The sequence below is a fragment of the Mandrillus leucophaeus genome, unplaced genomic scaffold (genome assembly GCF_000951045.1).
Source record: "Mandrillus leucophaeus isolate KB7577 unplaced genomic scaffold, Mleu.le_1.0 Scaffold729, whole genome shotgun sequence".
Taxonomy (NCBI): Eukaryota; Metazoa; Chordata; class Mammalia; order Primates; family Cercopithecidae; genus Mandrillus; species Mandrillus leucophaeus.
Window position 1 is genome coordinate 796088 of NW_012107908.1, and position 18681 is coordinate 814768.

General features: G+C 58.7%; 1 protein-coding gene across 1 annotated transcript in view; it reads left to right on the forward strand.

The window, feature by feature from the left end:
* The first annotated feature begins 1947 nt into the window (after positions 1-1947).
* CRB2 (crumbs family member 2) overlaps positions 1948-18681 on the forward strand; it is a 21099-nt gene continuing 4365 nt past the window's right edge. The window contains exons 1-9 of the mRNA XM_011965505.1: positions 1948-2128; positions 8718-9041; positions 11767-11962; positions 12078-12217; positions 13033-13218; positions 13412-13525; positions 15946-16818; positions 16908-17416; positions 17983-18200. Of these exons, the coding sequence (XP_011820895.1) occupies positions 2029-2128; positions 8718-9041; positions 11767-11962; positions 12078-12217; positions 13033-13218; positions 13412-13525; positions 15946-16818; positions 16908-17416; positions 17983-18200 (2660 nt within the window). The 5' untranslated portion in view covers positions 1948-2028. The remainder of the gene's footprint in view (positions 2129-8717; positions 9042-11766; positions 11963-12077; positions 12218-13032; positions 13219-13411; positions 13526-15945; positions 16819-16907; positions 17417-17982; positions 18201-18681) is intronic.

Consider the following 18681-nt stretch of genomic DNA (forward strand, 5'->3'; position numbering starts at 1 on the left):
GTCTGGCCACAAGGTGGAGCATGGCAGCTGCAGGACAGTGCTGGGGGCCGGGCTGCAGAGGAGCCTGGACCTGCGCCCGGTGACCTCCCCGCTCTGTGAACGTGTGGGAGTTTGTGTCTGTGCATCCAGAGAACCAGAGGGCTGTGGTTGACTTGCCGTGCTCCCCCCAACCCCCCACTGGGATTGCCTGGGTCTCTGGGGGATCACCGAGAAGCTGGATAAAGAGGGCTGGCACTGTTGCCTCGGCTCACTAATGCCGCATGTTTTCACAGGTGAGGAGACTGAGGCCCAGAGAAGGAAGTCACGTGCTGAGGTCACTGACTAATCAGTGGCTGATCTGGTCGAACCCAGATCTCTTGAGCTGTAAGGTCTCTGCTTTTCCTGTGGCATGGAGAGGGGCTTCTCCCACCTAGGGAGGGGAGATCCTGTTGTACTGGGGAGGCAGGGGATTAACGATGGACTGAGAGGTTAGGGTCCCAGAAACCAAGGGGCAATCCCTGTCCCAGAGAACTGGCCTCAAGGGTGGGGATGGGGTAGGGGCAGTGGATAAGGGGTCTGCCCAGGGCTTCTTGGGTTCCCTTCTTGGGTCCCTGGGCACCCAGGGCTGCAGCACTTGCCCCGGGCTAGAGGGTCAACCAGGCCCTGCATGGTGCCCACCGCTCCCTCCTGTGCACTGCAGGGGACCCTTGTCCATCCCTCTAGCTCGTCTGGACCTCCCTCAATGGCTCCTGCTGTCTTTCCAGGCTGTGTCCTCCCATGTCAGAGACACATCCCAGAGCCCAGGGCCTGCGTGGGCTGTATCCACGGTTACTGAATAGGGACAAACAGGCATGCATTGGCAGCGGCCGGTGGCTCATTTCAGGAAAGTCCCTTCAGCAAAAGGATTCTCTCCCCACTGGGGCTGAGGGCAGTGGCAGAAAGTAATGTTGTTTTATGTTGTAGTGTCTCTGAGATGACCTGGATTCCTGAACCAGGTTGCCCTGAAGAGCTCCTCCTGTCCACCCCAACAAGAGGCCAGCTGGAGAGCAAGCAAACATCGAGTGCAGCAGGAGACTATAAGGTTAGACAACAAGAAGGACTTCCCGGCAGGGGAGAGCAATGCTTGCTTGGTTAGAGCTGCCGTTCAGTAGAATGGGCTGCTTTGGATTGCAGTGAGGTCTCTGGAGTTGCAAACGGCAGAGCCAGAGATCAAGGCCAAGTGGAAGGAAGCTGGGAAAGGTTCAGTTTGGCTGGTGAGGGGTGGAGAGGGTGGAGCGAGGCAGGGGCTGCCGTGGTGCAGGGCTGAGGTGCCTAGGTCTGATCCTGAGGCCGATGGTGGGAGGAGCTGTGTGTGGCAGGGTGGGATGGGGTGGGGACAGCAGGAGACACTGAGAAGGTGGCATGGCCAGGAGCTGGAGGCTGACTGGGTGTGGGGAGTGGGAGGGGGCAGTGGGGAGGGGGCGTTGGGCTGCAGGGTGGGAGGTACCTTGGCTCCTGTGGGAGCACTGGGGAGCAGCAGGTAGGGGAATGAGCTGGGTGGGAGGGGCTGCAGCTTCCCAGTAGACACAGGGTCAGTCGGTCTTGCAGGGAGACTCGCAGGCCTGGGCTTGGCAGAGAGGCCTGGGCTGGAGAGGTGGGGAGGGGAGATCCAGGAGAGGGGATAACTAAGGACTTGGGAGTAGCTGGCGTTACCTGGTGAGAAGAGAGTTCTGAACAGCCCCTGAGAACAGAAATTTCTCCAAGGAGGCTGACCCGAAAGGTGGGAGGAGAGTGCGGCAGGGGATCAAGAGGGAGAAACGGGTGGGTGCCAAGACCAGGTCGGCACCACAGGCTGGGGGGCTTGAGGACTTGGGGCTGATGTCTGGGGACTTCCACGAGGTGGAGCAGCCCAGGAGGCCTGGGTGGGAGGAGGAGGAGGCGGCGGCGGGGAGGGGAGGGAGGGGCTGGGCCTCTGTCCACAGCATTAGTGCTGGTTGGAGGGACGAGGGGGGTGCGGAGCCAGCCAGGCCGCCCTCCGGTTCCCACAGCAGCCGAGCAGAGCGGGCTGCCATGGCGCTGGCCAGGCCTGGGACCCAGGACCCCCAGCCCCTGGCCTATGTCCTGCTGCTGCTGCTGCTGCTCTGGGCCCCTGCCCTTTCCCTCCTGGCTGGTGAGTTGGGGCCCATGTCTGGGGGGGCCTGGGAGAGGATCTGTCCCCCAGGGCAGACACCCCAAGCCTTGGCTGCTGGGGCGGCGGGTGGGCTGGTCCGCGTGGGTGCAGGCCTGAGCTGTGGGGTGCACAGGAGTGCGCAGCTGTGGGCCCCCAGACTCTGTGGGGCTCCACGGAGGTGAGTGTGTTCTGAGACTTGGGGGGCTGTTTCATGTTGGGGGTTGTAAGTTTCGGGGTTGGGTCATTGGGGGCTGGGCGTGATTTGAGAGAGCTGATGCGGGTGAGGGATGGGGTGCGTGTTTTGGGAGGTGCTCTGTTGCATCCTGTAAAGGGCTGGGGGTTGGGGCTGGGAAACTTCTGGGTTTCTAGGGGCTGAGTTTGGGGAGTTGCAGGTGGCGTGAGCCTCACCCTGGAGCCTGTTCTGAGTCGCATGCTGGGTTGTGGGGCACAGGTTGTGGGTGTGTTAGAGTTGGGAGGTAGATGAGCTGTCTGGGGTGAGCCGTGAGTTGTGTCGGAGGAGTTGGGTGTGGTGAGCTGTGTCCCAGCACGCGCTGTGGGGTGTAAGTTGTCCAGGGTTGAACTGGGTCTTTGCTCTCAACATGAGGGGTGTGGGATGGGCACCGCAGACCCCAACTCAGGGGACTGGGTGGAGAAGCGGGAGGGAGAGCTAGGGAGCTGGGTGCCTGCCCGCACCCCTCTGTTTGTGCTGTAGCCCTGCCCGCGCCCCTGCATTTGTGCTGTAGCCCTGCCCGCGCCCCTGCATTTGTGCGGTAGCCCTGCCTGCGAGCTGGGGGCTGCTGGGGATGCTTTGGGTCCCTGCGGGGTGTCTGGGGATTTGGGAACGTGTGTGTCTCCTGCCGCCCCCTCCCCAGCATTCCAAGGCCAATCTGAAAGGGCTCCCTGAAGCCAGACCCCGTTCGCCAAGCCCTTTTTGCTTTTGTCCAAGGTCTCGAAGGCTGGAATTCCTCCTGGGGGGTCCAAGGGAACGCTTGGTGTTAGTTACTATAGTTACAGGGGCGGGGCATGGGAAGTCCCCTGCCCCCACCACCACCACAGGCTGGGGAGGCAGCCAAGGAGGGCCTGGGCTCTCCTGAGGCTGGGGGAGCCCTCCCTGCCCCAGAGCTCCACAGGCTGCAGGGTGTGGGGGCCAAGCCTCTCCCAGTCCCACCTGGGGACCCTCATGTTTCCCGCACTCACAAAGCTTTCATTTCCTAGCCTCTCTATGGGGCCCTAGGGAGGATGTGGACCCCATTTTATAGTGAAGGAAACCAAGGTTCAGAGAGGGATGGGGACTTATGAGCTGGGCTTTGCTGGCAGGTGACTTGGACTCTGTAGAGGGGCGGGGCATGGTGGGGGGTGGTGGCTGCTCCTCTCTGTTCTCTGCATACAAAGCACATGAGATCCGGTCTGTGGATCGGGGCTCTGTCCCCTGCCCTGTGCTCACACACCCACACTCCACACACCTGTGTGGCACGCCCAAGGGCACACAGCGCCACAGGGACAGGTGCCACAGACACGTGGATCTACCAGCACATGCACCTACACACATGTGCACACACATGGCATGTGCTTGCACACCAATGTGCACACCCCAACACGCATGTGTGGACATATGTACATTCACACTCTGTGCACTCACAGAGGACCTGCAGGCACACAGTGGATGGAGGCTGTGGGTGGTCTGGACACTGTGTATACTCTCACCCCATCAGGCCTGCTGGGGCACCCAGGAGCGGGCAGCCCTTCCTCTGCCATTTCTGTGCTGGGAGCCCCATCCCTGGGGATCCCTAAAAGTTGGTGGGGGACACTGCAGGCATGACCATTTCTGCACACTGGTACCCTAGCCTGCCTGCCGGGAGGGGAGTGACTGGGGATTTTGTCACTTGAAAACCAGTTTCCATCCTGGAGGGGATGGGGGCTTCTGAAGGCCATGGGCCCCTGGCTTTGCTCCCCACCCCTGCCAGGCCCTGAGCTGGGCCCCTCCATCCTGGTCCCAATTTGCCACAAAGGCCCGGCTGGTTGCCATGGAGAGGACCAAGCATCTTGGAGTACAATGGGGCACATTGGGCTCTCATATCCACCCTCCCTTCCCCGAACACCCAGGGAGCCCAGCAGACAAAGGGGCAGTGAGTTCAGGCCCCAAGTCCGGCCCCTCCTCCAGCCAGAAGGCGGTGGGAGCCTTCGGGACAGAAGCAGAGATGGAGCAGAAAGACACACACATTCCACCCAATGTCAGGATCCTTTGGACAGTGGGTGTCTGCCTCAAGTAAATAATTGTTGATGAATAAGATCAGCCACTCCATGGCAGGCACTGTGCTATTAACAAGGTCTAATTTAATTTTCCCAACAGCCTATGAAGTCGGCTCTGATACCCCCAGTTTACAGAGGAGGTAAACAAGGCCCAGAGATGGCCAGTCCCAGAGCCAGGCAGCCCCAGAGCCAGGCAGCCCCAGAGCCAGTGCTGGCATTTCACAGTACACTGTGCTACTAGCCTAGGCAAAGTCGCCTCTCTTCTCTGTCTCCCCAAAACGAGGACTGGCTCACTCTGAGCGCTAGTACAAGGATTCGAAGAGAAGGGAGTGAGTGGTTCCCCACCCCAGGTTTTGGCATGGAACCCCCAATTTCAAGGGAAATTTTAGATGGAAGCCCACGAACCGTGAATAGTAAAATTGTTAGAAGTGGCCTGTTTGGGTGGCAGGTGGGGAACCCCGCCTGCTCTGTCTCCCCCTCACTTCAGGAGGTAACTCATTGGAACTGTGCTCTGAGCCCAAACTCAAGGGTTCGTCAGTGCCAGGCACGGGGTAGGTGCTCCGTCCCTGACAGCTATTGCTGCAATTACTGTTATCAGAATTATGTCTTTTAACCTCAGAAGGTAAACAGTTTTGAAAAAGAGTATTCCAAATTATTCTGCCCAAAATAGTATTTCACCCTTTCCTGATGACTGAGTGAGCGTCTGTAAGCCTCCATGGTTATCTAGCCCTACCCTTGCGGGGGTAGAGCCTTGGGGCGCAGGGATATTAGATGAACAATTTCTTCCCCTATGCTAGAAGTTCCCACACCTTAGGAGGTCTTAGGTCGCTTCTTAGAAATATTCTGTCTCTCGATTTGTTGGGAAAGGAAGCTTCCCCAGTAAAACACTTTCTTTTTTTGCTTGTGGTTTTTCTTTCTTTCTTTCTTTTTTTGTCTGAGGAAGGGTCTCACCCTGCTGCCCTGGCTGCAGTGCAGTGATGAAATCATAGCCTCAACATCCCTGGCTCAAGCCATCCTCCCACTTCAGCCTCCCAAGCAGCTGGGACGACAGGGACCCACACCATGGTTAGCTCATTTTTTGTTTTGTTTTGTTTTTGTAGAGACAGAGTCTCACTATGTTTGCCAGGCTGGTCTTGAGCTCCTGGCCTGAAGTGATCCTCCCACCTAGGCTTCCCAAAGTGCTGGGATTACAGGTGCGAGCCGCTACCCCTGGCTTCAGTAAAACACTTCTCGTCAGTTGTTGGCTGTTATAAACAGGCCTATTATAAGTGCATGAAAAGTAGGTGTTACTAATGAGTGAGACCTGAGACACAGTGGGATTGCTAACAGCTGGATTTTGGATAGACGGGGAAGATTGCCCACTCTGCCCAGGCTGATATTGGAAGATGTATTCCTGTGAAAACCTGTAGAGATTTTGTTCCAGGGTGAGGCAGTTAAAATGTATTAAAGTGACAATATGTGGGTGGCAATTTAGCGTTTGCAAAGTGGAAATTTCACATGCATTGGGAGATGTGGACCTCTGGGAAATCAGGAGTGGATCTGATTCTTCATCTCAACCTGGGGCAAAAGTATCAACCTCTTTGAGTTACAAAAACAGAAATGTTCTTAATAGCACCCACCTTTTCTGGTCTGAATCAAATATAACAATGTAATAATAGACGCACAGGCCCAAGGACATAGTAAGCACTCAGTAAACAGCTGGGTCCTCCTGCCCTCCCCAGGACAGGGCAGCAGGTCGAAGGGGAGGGGCGGGTGTCCGTTAATCCCTCCCTGCCAGGTCGGCCCAGGCAGCCTGAGGTCAGGAGGGATTTGTGAAGATAAGCACAGGCCCCTCGTTGCCCTGGCAACAGGCCCCGCCCCTCCAGCCTGGCCCGGGGAACAGCCCCTCCTCCGCCCTGCTGCCCTCCACACCCCGCCCCTCCTTGCCTCTCCTGTCTGGCCTGGGTTATGGTGGCCTCCTAGGCTCACTCCTGGAAGACAGACAACCTGAGGTCAGCGGTTCCCACACCTAAAAGTGAAAGGAATCCCGTGGGAGCAGGTTGCAATGCAGATTCTCAGGCTCAGGGCCCAGTTCTAAATGTGGGGTCTGGAGTGGGCTCCAGGAATCTGTATTCTTAATGTGCACCCCGGTGATTCCGGGAAGCTTGGAGTGAGGCCCTGGGTTTGAATTCCAGCCTCACTCGGGCCGTGGACGGTGAGGCTGCTTCGAGTCTCCCTTTCCTGAAATGTAAAACGGGGATCATCATACTGTCCACCTCGGAGGGTAAATGCCAAGATCAACCGAGATGACACAAGAAAGATGGCTGTCCCTCCCAGGCAGGATTGTGGCACTACTGCATGCCTCCCAGGACGGGCAGCTCCTTCCCTTCCCTCCCCTCCTGGCTCTGACTGGAGAAACTCCTTCCTGCCATGGGGTTGGACTCTGTCTCCAGGGCTCTGTCATTTACAGCCCATCTGCTCCCATGGTCCTGGGAAGATCCCTTGTGACAAGGCACCTCCCCCGCCCCCCAGGATCCTTTCCCTGGTGCTGCCTCCCCGGCACGGTCCCAACTGCTCTGAGATAGGGGACAAAGCTTCGGGTTGGATGGCAGCGAGCGGGGGGAGGGGGATGGGGGAGCTGGTCCCTTGTACTGCACAGGTGAGGGACAGTGCTCTGTGGGGGGATTAAGTGAGGGGCCTGTTGGCACAGGCGCCGGCAGCCGGGGTCCTTTACCATGGGTTATGAGTGCTGCACCCTCCTGAGCAGTGCTGGCCACACCTAGTCTCAGGGCTGTGCCCCACATCACCTTGGTGAATCCTTTCAACACCTCCACGAGATGGGCACTTTTTGCACCCCAGATACAAACCAGGACTGCCCGATGCCCCAAACCTGTGCCCTTTCCTGAAGGAGCTGGAAGGATGCGGGTCAGGCCACAGGACAGCCCTGCCTGGAATGCGGATGACGCCTGAGAGGCTGCCAGCCTTATCTGGGGGGCTTCACCAGAGTGGGGGAGGGAAGGGTGCAGGGTCTGAGCCATTGTGGGGTCTGGTTAGTGTCTAGATGACAACCTGGGTGGGGGAGGGGCACCTCTGGGAGCTGCAGGTGGGGGTGGGGGAAGGAATAGGGGCTGTGTCTTCTGGAGGCTCCCCTCCCCCATCCTTACCGAGTTCGTACCAAAAGCAGCCCTTGACTTCGGTGCGGAGGGGTTGAATAGCTCAGCATTTGATGAGGGGGTTCTATTTCCAGCTTTCAGACTGAGAAACGGAGTCTCCGTGGGAGAAATGACTTACCCAGGGTCTCATAGGAACTTTCTGAGCTGAAATTGAACCCAGGGCTGTTTCACTTCAAAGCCCAAGTCCTCGCCTGGCCATTGGGGTGACAAGGCTCTCAGGAAGGCAGGAAGAAAGGAAGGGGGGATGAGGATCTCTGGGCGTGGCTTCCAAGCCAGTTGGTGACCCTCTGTTAGAGAGAGCTCCAGTGCTGGAAGCATCACGGTGGCCTGGGGCAGGTGTCCCGTGAGCCATCTCAGTACCTGCTCTGTACCACACGACCTCGGCCAGGCTGGCCACTTAGGTGTTTGCTGATGGGGGATGAAATGAGGGCCAGGGACCCTCTAGAAGTTCCCAGGCCAGTGGCTGGTGGAGGGTGTGGGGGGTAGTGAGGTAGAGAAGGGGTAGGAATGAGACCAGCGGAGCACAAGATCCCTGCCTTTGAAGTTGTCCACCCATCCTCCCGAGGTTGAGGTCGGGCCCATCTCCAGTTTCACCCAGGGATGGAGTTACCAGACCCCTGGCAGAAGAGGTGGAGGGGGCAGTGGGAGGAGCCTCACCCTCTTGGACCTCCTCAGATGGATGGGGCCTGCAGGAGGCAGACCCCTCCCTAGGCGGAGCTGAAATAACCCGGATAGACCTTGAAGCCTGTCCCAGCGAACACTAACTTGCTGTGTGAAGTGGACAGGGCCGAGCAGACTCAGCAAGCCTTCACTTACTTTCCTGGGCCTCCTTTTGCTGTCGGGTGCAATGGGCATGGCAGACCCTACCTCAAAGGGGGCCGGCAGGGACAAGACAGTGGAGGGAAGCTCACAGCGTCAGGGAGCCTCTGCTCACTAATCCTGCCCAGGAGCCAGGCATCCTTGGTCCTATTTCTCTGCTATATAGACTCCTAAAACCGTTGTCAGTTCTGGGTGTAGATGTGTGCAGCTTACTGGGACCTGGCTTGCAGACCCCTGACCCTCCATCCATCCTGTGCATGGAGAGACCCATGTTGCTTTCGGGGTCTGGGGTGGGCCTGAGAGGGTGGGGAGGAGATTGTCCTTGTAACCTCTGCCCACCCTGCCCAGCCAGTTTCTTCTTTCTACAGGGACGGTGCCTTCAGAGCCCCCCAGTGCCTGTGCCTCAGACCCATGTGCTCCAGGGACCGAGTGCCAGGCTACCAAGAGTGGTGGCTATACCTGCGGGCCCACAGAGCCCCGGGGCTGTGCCACCCAGCCATGCCACCACGGCGCTCTGTGTGTGCCCCAGGGTCTGGATCCCGACGGCTTCCGCTGCTACTGCGTGCCGGGTTTCCAGGGCCCACGCTGCGAGCTGGACATCGATGAGTGTGCATCCCGGCCGTGCCACCATGGGGCCACCTGCCGCAACCTGGCCGATCGCTACGAGTGCCATTGCCCCCTTGGCTATGCAGGTAACAGCCTGGGCCGCCCTGGGAGGAGGTCTGTGATACGGATCCCATCAGCTGCTCAGAGTGCAAGCATTGTGGCTTCAGCTTTGACTTTCGTGTAGGGACGGATGCCCCCAGGTATCCGGGCAGCTCTAGGGTATACCCACTTGGTCTGACTACAGAACTAATGCTTTGCGGGCTTACCTGGCAGCTCTGGGTGAGAGTATGTATGTGCGGGTGCTGGCATGGTGTGTGGCACATCTCAGGCACTCGATAAATGTGATTTCAGTCCAGCCTCGAGTTCAGTTTGGCTCTGGGGGTGGAGATACCCCTCAGACATCTCTGGCAGTGTGGACATGCCTGGCGTGACTTTAGTGAGGATGCCCAGATAGTCTTTCTAGCACTTACTTCAGGCCTGTGCCAAGCTGTCATGTAGACACCGTCGACATGACAAGCACCATTAGCTCATCTGAACACTCCTGATGTGGTCTGGAATGCAATGTGGATCCCTGGCCTCTGGGTCTCCCCCAGAGTTCTAGCATAGAGACATACGTGGTCTCGTTCAAACTGTAATGTTGACGTACCCCAGGGCTCGCCGCTGTCTGGAGTGGGATAATATATACGTAAGTGCTCAGAAAAGTGACTGGCATTGAGGGTACCTTCTCCAGAGTGTGGCCCGTCCCAGGCCCATCCATGGTCTGAGCTGAGGGCATCCTGGAGCGGCTTCCTAGAGAGGCCTGAAGTCGGGAAGGAGGGCGTAGCTGGGGACAGGTCTGGGAGCGAGGCTAAGTCCAGGGCAGTCTAGAGTCTGCAGTGTAGATGCTCTGGATTCTACTTCAATCCTGAATTCAGACAATTGTACTCTGAGGGCAGGGGGCAGTTTGAAGTTACCTCAGAGCAAGGGGTACAGATTGGGGGGCTGAGTTGCAGGGCAGGGGGCCTATAGCGAAGCGATGGCAGCTGATGAAGAGAGATTTGGGAAGCTAGTTCCATGCATCTTTCTCATCGTTCCAGTGTCTCGGTGTCTGGGTGTATTAGTGTACATGCCAGTGCAGGTCACATCCGTCTGTGTGTCTCCTAGTTCCAAGATCTGTTTTGCATCCGTAAAGCTCTGCCAGTACCTGGGGGTGTCTCTGCAGTCTGAGTGCATGTGTGAGCAGTGGGTTGCGCGGGCAGTGGGTTGTGTGGGCAGTGGGTTGCGCGGGCAGTGGGTTGTGCACCTGGATGTGTAGTGCTCGCGCACTTCGGGTGACTCTTCCTGGGTAAGCTGTGGATGTGAGTGGGGGCAGCATCTGCCGTGACTCATGCTCTCCTCTTTCCATTCCAAGCCGGGTGGGGGAGTTCGGGATTTCCAGACGAGGCCTGGCTCCCCCTGGCACAGAGGGTGGGAGTGGGGATGGGGAGGGATGAGGGAAGGGTCACGGGAAGGTGGGGCCATGTTTTGTGCTCAATGAACTGAGAAGGGGGAGGGTTCCAGCTGGAGTCAGCTGGGCCTCTGGCCCCCCCTTCACCAAACCCACTTAGGGGGCAGGACTCACTGGAGTCTACAGTGACACGTGAGTCCAGGATGATCTCAGGCAGTGTATCTGAAACCCGGGACTCTCCATCTCCCTTCCTCTTCACCCTCACCATGGGAGAGCCATGCAACTGTCTTGATTTGCCCAGGACTGTGAGGGTTCCTGGGACTTGGTACTTTCAGTTCTAAAACCAGGACAGTGCAGGGACACCAGGAGGAGTGATTACCCTACTCAAGCATCTCCTGCCTCTCTGGGGTCTGAAAGCCACCAAAGTGGACCTTCTAAAAAATAGGTAGAGCCAGGTGCGGTGGCTCATGCTTGTAATCCCAGCACTTCGGGAGGCCGAGGTGGGTAGATCACTTGAGGCCAGGAGTTAGAGACCAGCCTGGGCAACATGGTGAAACCCCTTCTCTACCAAAAAATACAAAAATTAGCTGGGTGAGGTGGCATGCACCTGTAATCCCAGCTACTCTGCAGGCTGAGGCATGAGAATCGCCTGGACCCCGGAGGCAGAGATTGCAGTGGGCTGAGATTGCACCACTGCACTCCAACCTGGGTAACAGAGCGAGACTCTGTCTAAAAAAAAACAAACACAAACAAACAAACAAAAAACCTAAAATGTACGTGGGACCAAGTCACTTACCTGTCTGAAACTTTCAGGATGGACCCGGAGGTTACCTGGTCCTCAAGGCACTAACACCTCCCACCCGACTCACCTCCTCCACCCTCTCCCTTGCTTCCAACCCTCCAAGCACCCCGCCTAGGGCATCATGGCCCTGGCCCGGAGCAGAACTTGCCTCCTGCTGCAGTCTCTTTGGAATCCAACTGCTGCCCACAGTCCTCTATCTGAATCCTTCAAAAGCCTATTCTTCTAGGAAGCCTTCCCTGAACAGAGCAGACCCCGGCTATTGCTTTCCCAAGACCCAACCCCTTTCCTTGTTGAACTTGGCAACATCAAAACCCAGCTTATTTACGTAACTACTGGCCAAATCCCACCCACCCCCACCATGTACTGGCCTAGACTGCTGTGAGCCCCATGAGGGCAAGGTTGTCTGTCTCGTTTATCTCCCTGCCTTTGCTGGCGTGACCCCCCGACCCCGCCCCACCACCACCACCACCCGGCTCTGAATGAATGAACCCACGAATCTCTAACTCTGCAGCAGGCCTGGCTCGGCCTCTTCCTCCCTGGTCTGGGTGTTCATCCTGCGCCCTGTGTCCCCTGCCCTGTCCAGGCGTGACCTGCGAGACGGAGGTAGACGAGTGCGCCTCGGCGCCCTGTGTGCACGGGGGCTCGTGCCTGGACGGCGTGGGCTCCTTCCGCTGTGTGTGCGCGCCGGGCTACGGGGGCACCCGTTGCCAGCTGGACCTTGACGAGTGCCAGAGCCAGCCATGTGCGCATGGGGGCACGTGCCACGACCTGGTCAATGGGTGAGCGAGCGGCGGGGCAGGGGGTTGGGGCGCCGGGTGCCCCAGTGCGGGGAGGCCCAGGCGCGGGGCAGAAGGGGCGGGCACGCGCTCAGCTCCGCCCACGCACCCTCCCCAGGTTCCGGTGCGACTGCGCGGGCACCGGCTACGAGGGCACGCGCTGCGAGCAGGAGGTGCTGGAGTGCGCATCGGCGCCCTGTGCGCACAACGCGTCCTGTCTCGAGGGTCTCGGGAGCTTCCGCTGCCTCTGTTGGCCAGGTGTGTGCATGCAGGTGCTCGGCCTGGGGTAGCCGGATAGGTACTGTGTATGCGTGCGTGGCCTGGGGTGGAGGGGTAGGTGTGCGCGCGTGCGGCCTGGGGAGGCGGGGCAGATGTGTGACTGTGCGCGAGTGCCTACTGGGTCCTCGGGACCAGAGTGTGTGTGTGATTGCAACCTGTCGGAGCCTCAGTTTCCTGATCTACAAAATAGGGCTGATCGTAGCGCCTGCTCCTGGGGTTGCTGCGGGAAGAGTGAAGGTGCGACGCCTGGGAAACCCTTGGGACGGGCCTGACAGCTGCAAAGGGCTCGGTAGTTAACGCTAGTAATAGTAGTAAGACTAGGCCGGGCACGGTGGCTCACGCCTGTAATCCCAGCACTTTGGGAGGCTGAGGCGGGCAGATCACGAAGTCAGGAGTTCGAGACCAGCCTGGCCAACATTGTGAAACTCCGTCTCTACTAAAAAAACAAAAATTAGCTGAGCATGGTGGAGTGTTCCTGTAGTGCCAGCTACTCTGCAAGCTGAGGCAGGAGAATCGCTTGAACCCGAGAGGTGGAAGTGAGCTGAGATCATGCCACTGCACTCCAGCCGGGGCAACAAAGCAAGACTCTGTCTCAAAAAAAAAGGAAAAATAGTAGTAAGACCAGTAACAGCAGCAATCGGCCGCTGCTGCTGAAGGCTGCCATGGTCATCCCTGCTGCCCTCAGTGCGTCCCTCCCTCGCCATTCGTGGCTTATTCCGAGCCACGGTCCCTTGCTGAAGAGGTGCTGCCTGGCAACCCTGTGAGACCTGATGTCTGCATGTGTGTGTCCCCAGGCTACAGCGGCGAGCTGTGTGAGGTGGACGAGGACGAGTGTGCATCGAGCCCCTGCCAGCACGGGGGCCGATGCCTGCAGCGCTCTGACCCGGCCCTCTACGGGGGCGTCCAGGCCACCTTACCTGGTACCTTCAGCTTCCGCCACGCTGCGGGCTTCGTGTGCCACTGCCCTCCTGGCTTTGAGGGTGAGCCCCTGTTGGGGAAGTGGTCAGCCCGTGTCCAGATGCCCAGGGAGGGATCTTGTGCCCCACCCCCACCCCACCCCACACCCGCGACTGCCCTCTCTTGGACTCAGTCTCCCTAGCTATAGAATAGACCCTCTCAGCCCCTGCCTGGCTCTCAGGGTGCAGGTGGGACCCACAGCTGGGCCTCTTGCAGGAGCCGACTGCGGTGTGGAGGTGGACGAGTGTGCCTCACGGCCATGCCTCAACGGAGGCCGCTGCCAGGACCTGCCCAATGGCTTCCAGTGTCACTGCCCAGATGGCTACGCAGGTGTCTGGGGTGGGGTGGGCCCTGGCACCATCAGAATTGGTGGTCCTCGGTGAGAAGGTCCCTTCTGTCTGGATGTGTGGATTGATGGGGTTAAGGAGATCAGGGAGGAGGTGGGTATGAGGGCCCAGGTGACCGCTGAGGGTGGCTGAACTAGGACTCACTTTGGAGGTGAGACTGGGGCTTAGGTGTGTAGTCCCGGCAGCTGGGGCCATAGTGGGCTGAGGTTGTCTGGGAGAACATGTGGAGGGACGGTCTTCAGGAAAGACGGAGGCGGTTCAGCCAGGACAGAGAAGGACATAGGGGCTATTGCAGAGATTTAGGGGGCAGCATCTGTAGAAAGATGACTCTGACCTTTGGGGAGCTGGGGCCTGTCAGGCAGGAGTTGGGGGTTCAGAAAGTCTCCCCCTGCCTTGGGTGCATGCAGACGCACAGACATAGGACACCGGTGAGCCCAGGGAACTCCACCTCCAACATTGAATGTCCCTGCCCCCTCTGGAATGCCTGTGACAACTCCCTCGCGCCCGCCCGCATTCCTGCTGGGGCACTCTGCCTCCTCTCCCTGGCAGGTTCCTGGGCACAGCCTCCTCTACCAGGGGAAAGAGATGGTGATCACATCTCCCCCTCCCTCCGTCACCTGAAGATGATGGGACCCAGTGTCCCCCAGCCCTGGATGGGTGGTGGGACTCAGTGTCCCCCAGCGCTGGATGGCCAACACTCCTGGGGGCCCTGAAGGCCCATCCACTGCCTCCACCCAGGAGCCATGGCCTCCTGGGTGCCTGGCACACAGTGGGCCCACACAGCACGTCTGGCCTCTGGGAAGCATTTGCTCTACATCTTGTTTTTTCCTTGACACAGCCCCATGAGGCAGGGGTTTAAAACCCCATCTTACAGCTGAGAGGATGAGGGGGTGTCATCCCCCAGGTTTACCAGTATCAGCGGGAACCCGGCTCCTCTCCCAGTTGAGCTTAGCTGTTGGGTGACAGGGAGGGCAGACCTCTGAGGTCAGAGCCAGAGAGGGGGGACCCCAGCTGCAGGGTTGGGCTCTTTGCCTGTCCTCCCTCCCTTTAGGCCGTGCTGGGCATGGGGGAGGCCAGTGCCTGGCATTCCTGAGCAGGCTCCGAAGGAGGCAACTGGGCCGGGCAGGGAGCTCTGTCCCTCCCCACTTCCCCAGCCTCAGTGCCCGCCCACTACTCTCAACCTGTCTGGAGGGCATGGCAATGGAGCCGGGGGCTCTGTGGACCTTCCTGGGCCACTTGTGGCTCCTGACAGGTATGGAGGAATGTGGGCCCTGGGCAGGAGGAGGTTGGTGGGTGGTGGTTCCTAGGAGGAAGCTGTGGAATTTGTGAGCTGATCAGGGCTGGGCTTCAATCCCTGTGGCTTCTCTGGGCCTGGGTTCCTCCAGCTGGGATGTGGCTCTTTCTGAGCGACAGTGGACTATGGCTTCTTGACCCAAGCTGGGGCCTGAGCACCTGAAGGGGATCCCTGGAGGGAGGATGAGGCAGCCCCTTCACAGCCAGTGTGAGGGCCCTGGGGCAGAGGGACTGAGGGGTTGGAGCCTGGGGGGCCACTCAGAGTGCCTCAGGTGCGTGCACTACCCCACTAGCTCCTCCATTTCATCACTCTGTCCATAAAAGCCACGCCAGGCCCTTTGCTGGGCACCAAGGACATACTCAGGTCCCTGAAGATCTCAGCTGAGTAAACAAATACGTTTAATGCGGGGTTCTGCGGAGCTGTGCCTATGACTGGAGAGTGATACAGTAGTTTGAGGTTGGGAGTTAGGGAAAGCCTCTGGGCTCTTTGAGTTTGGGCTTTGCAGGATGAGTAGGAGTTTGAAAGGAAGGGTAAGGGAGAATGAGGCATTCCACAGGTAGAACAGTATGAGCAAAGCCCCAGAGTCGGGACCTTCCAGGAAATGCTTGGAGCAATGGGAGGTTCGAGGTTTGTGGGAAGCAGGATTGAGGCTTGAGAGCCTGGTAGGACCCATCCCATGAGGGCGTCTTAAATGTCAGGGTAGACCTGAAGCAGCAGAGGAACCTGGCCAGGTGATGCTTTAGAAATAGACCTCTGGCTATTGGTGGAGATGGATGGGAAAGGGCTTCTGAAGGCTGGTGAACTGGAGGATGCAGGATGGTCGCCCAGAGAGCTGGTAAGGCAGGAGATGGAGGGTGGGAGAAAGGGGGCATTGGAGATTGTTTAGGAGATTAGATCTACAGGGCCTGGAGACTCACCAGATATGGGAAGGGAAGGGACATCTTGACTTCTGGCCTACAGGGGACTTGAGAGGACCATGAGAAATCCTTTGGGAATTGGTTTGGTTGATAGGTACTGAGGTCCCCATCACAAGAGGCATGTAAGTTCTGGGTCAATACTGTGGTTCTGGCCCCAGACATCACTGAGCCTTGGCTTGGTCTCTCCCAAAGGGCCGACATGTGAGGAAGATGTGGATGAATGCCTGTCAGATCCCTGCCTGCATGGCGGAACCTGCAGTGACACTGTGGCAGGCTATATCTGCAGGTGCCCAGAGACGTGGGGCGGGCGCGACTGTTCTGTGCAGCTCACTGGCTGCCAGGGCCACACCTGCCCACTGGCTGCCACCTGCATCCCTATCTTCGAGTCTGGGGTCCACAGTTATGTCTGCCACTGCCCACCTGGTACCCATGGACCTTTCTGTGGCCAGAATACCACCTTCTCTGTGATGGCTGGGAGCCCCATTCAGGCATCAGTGCCAGCTGGTGGCCCCCTGGGTCTGGCACTGAGGTTTCGCACTACGCTGCCTGCTGGGACCTTGGCCACTCGCAATGACACCAGGGAAAGCTTGGAGCTGGCATTGGTGGCAGCCACACTTCAGGCCACACTCTGGAGCCACGGCACCACTGTGCTTATCCTGAGACTGCCAGACCTGGGCCTAAACGATGGCCATTGGCACCAGGTGGAGGTGGTGCTCCACCTAGCGACCCTGGAGCTACGGCTCTGGCATGAGGGCTGCCCTGCCCGGCTCTGTGTGGCCTCTGGTCCTGTGGCCCTGGCTCCCACGGCTTCAGCAACTCCACTGCCTGCTGGGATCTCCTCCGCCCAGCTGGGGGACGCGACCTTTGCAGGCTGTCTCCAGGACGTGCGTGTGGATGGGCACCTCCTGCTGCCTGAGGATCTCGGCGACAACGTCCTCCTGGGCTGCGAGCGCCGAGAGCAGTGCCAGCCTCTGCCTTGTGTCCATGGAGGGTCCTGTGTGGATCTGTGGACTCATTTCCGTTGCAACTGTCCTCGACCCCACAGGGGTCCCACGTGTGCTGATGGTGAGGAATAAGCCAGGTGGGAAGGCAGCACCTGAGATCTGGTTCCCTCATCCTGCAGGCCTCACACCTGGCACCTTCTCTCCCTGCAGAGATTCCTGCCGCCACCTTTGGCTTGGGAGGCGCCCCAAGTTCTGCCTCCTTTCTGCTTCAAGAGCTGCCAGGCCCCAACCTCACACTGTCTTTCCTTCTCCGTACTCGGGAGCCCGCTGGCCTGTTGCTCCAGTTTGCCAATGACTCCGCAGCTGGTCTGACAGTATTCCTGAGCGAGGGTCGGATCCGGGCTGAGGCGCCGGGCGGTCCTGCTGTAGTGCTCCCTGGGCGCTGGGATGATGGGCTGCGTCACCTGGTGACGCTCAGCTTCGGGCCTGAGCAGCTGCAGGACCTGGGGCAGCACATGCACGTGGGTGGGAGGCTCCTTGCTGCTGACAGCCAGCCCTGGGGTGGGCCCTTCCGAGGCTGCCTCCAGGACCTGCGACTCGATGGCCGCCACCTCCCCTTCTTTCCTCTGCCACTGGATAACTCAAGCCAGCCGAGCGAGCTTGGCGGCAGGCAGTCCTGGAACCTCACCGCAGGCTGTGTCTCCGAAGACATGTGCAGTGTAAGTGTCCGGGGGTGAGGGTGGGGATCCTTGTTCTAGGATCTGTCCTACATCACTGGGGCTTAGTGTGTCCTTTTGCTGATGAGGAAACTGAGGCTGAGGAGGTGAAGTGACCTGCCCGGGGTCCCACTACAGGAAGGTGGCAGGGCAGATTTGCATTCACCGCCTCTTCAGCCCAGCTGCTCCTACTCTCTAGCAGTCCCCGTGCCTCCCCCAGCCAGTCCTGGTCTGCGAGAGACACACTGACTGAGATAGAGGCTACTTGGGGAACAGGACACCCTTTTGATCATGAACAGAATTCCACCAGCCCTGGAGTTGTAACAGCTTGGGCATGAACTCTGGTTCCTCTCTTTATTGGCTGGGTGACTCAGGCAAGTGGCTTTGCCTTACTGAGCCTCAGTTTTCTCCTCTGTAAAATGGGGGTGCTAGCGACTTCCTCTCCACTCGTTTGTGAGGAGATACTGGGTCTGTTAGTAGGTGCTCAGTGAAGAAGCGCTGCAATGCTGGTTATGGTGGGTGATGCTAACTGCAGTCCTGAGCCAACCCCTGCCCTGCCTCTCCCACAGCCTGACCCCTGTTTCAATGGTGGGACTTGCCTCGTCACCTGGAATGACTTCCACTGTACCTGCCCTGCCAATTTCACAGGGCCTACGTGTGCCCAGCAGCTGTGGTGTCCCGGCCAGCCCTGTCTCCCACCTGCCACGTGTGAGGAGGTCCCTGATGGCTTTGTGTGTGAGTGTGCGTCCTGCGCAGCTCCCGTGCTGGGTGCTGGACACCCAAGCTGGTTAGATCCCATCTGCACTCTCAGGGCTTGTAGGATACTGGTGGACTAGGCATGCCAAGCCCCAGGGCAGTGTGGCAGGGCCACCGCATGTAGAGGGACAGAGTTTCTGGAGAAGGTGAGCCTGTACCGGGCTTCAAGGCCAGACTCTGAGAGCCACAGGGGAAAGGACATTTTATGGAAAGGCATAGCGTGTGCAAAGTCCCTGAGGTCTGCAAGGACAGTGGAAGTGCAAGGGGCCAGCAGGAACAGGGTGGGAAAGTTGGTAGGGGCTTTGAGGACACTCAGTCAGGCCATTCTGACTCTATCCCAAGGACAGTGTGGAGCCTCCGGAGGGTTTTAAGCAGGAGAGGGGCATGACCAGATCTACATTTTACAAAGATGACTGGCCGCAGTGAAAGGCAAGCCTTGGCGGTTAAGGTGGCACAGCTTCACAGAGGAGGGAAGGGGCCAGATTCTGCCAGGAGTTGCTGTGGGCCGGCCT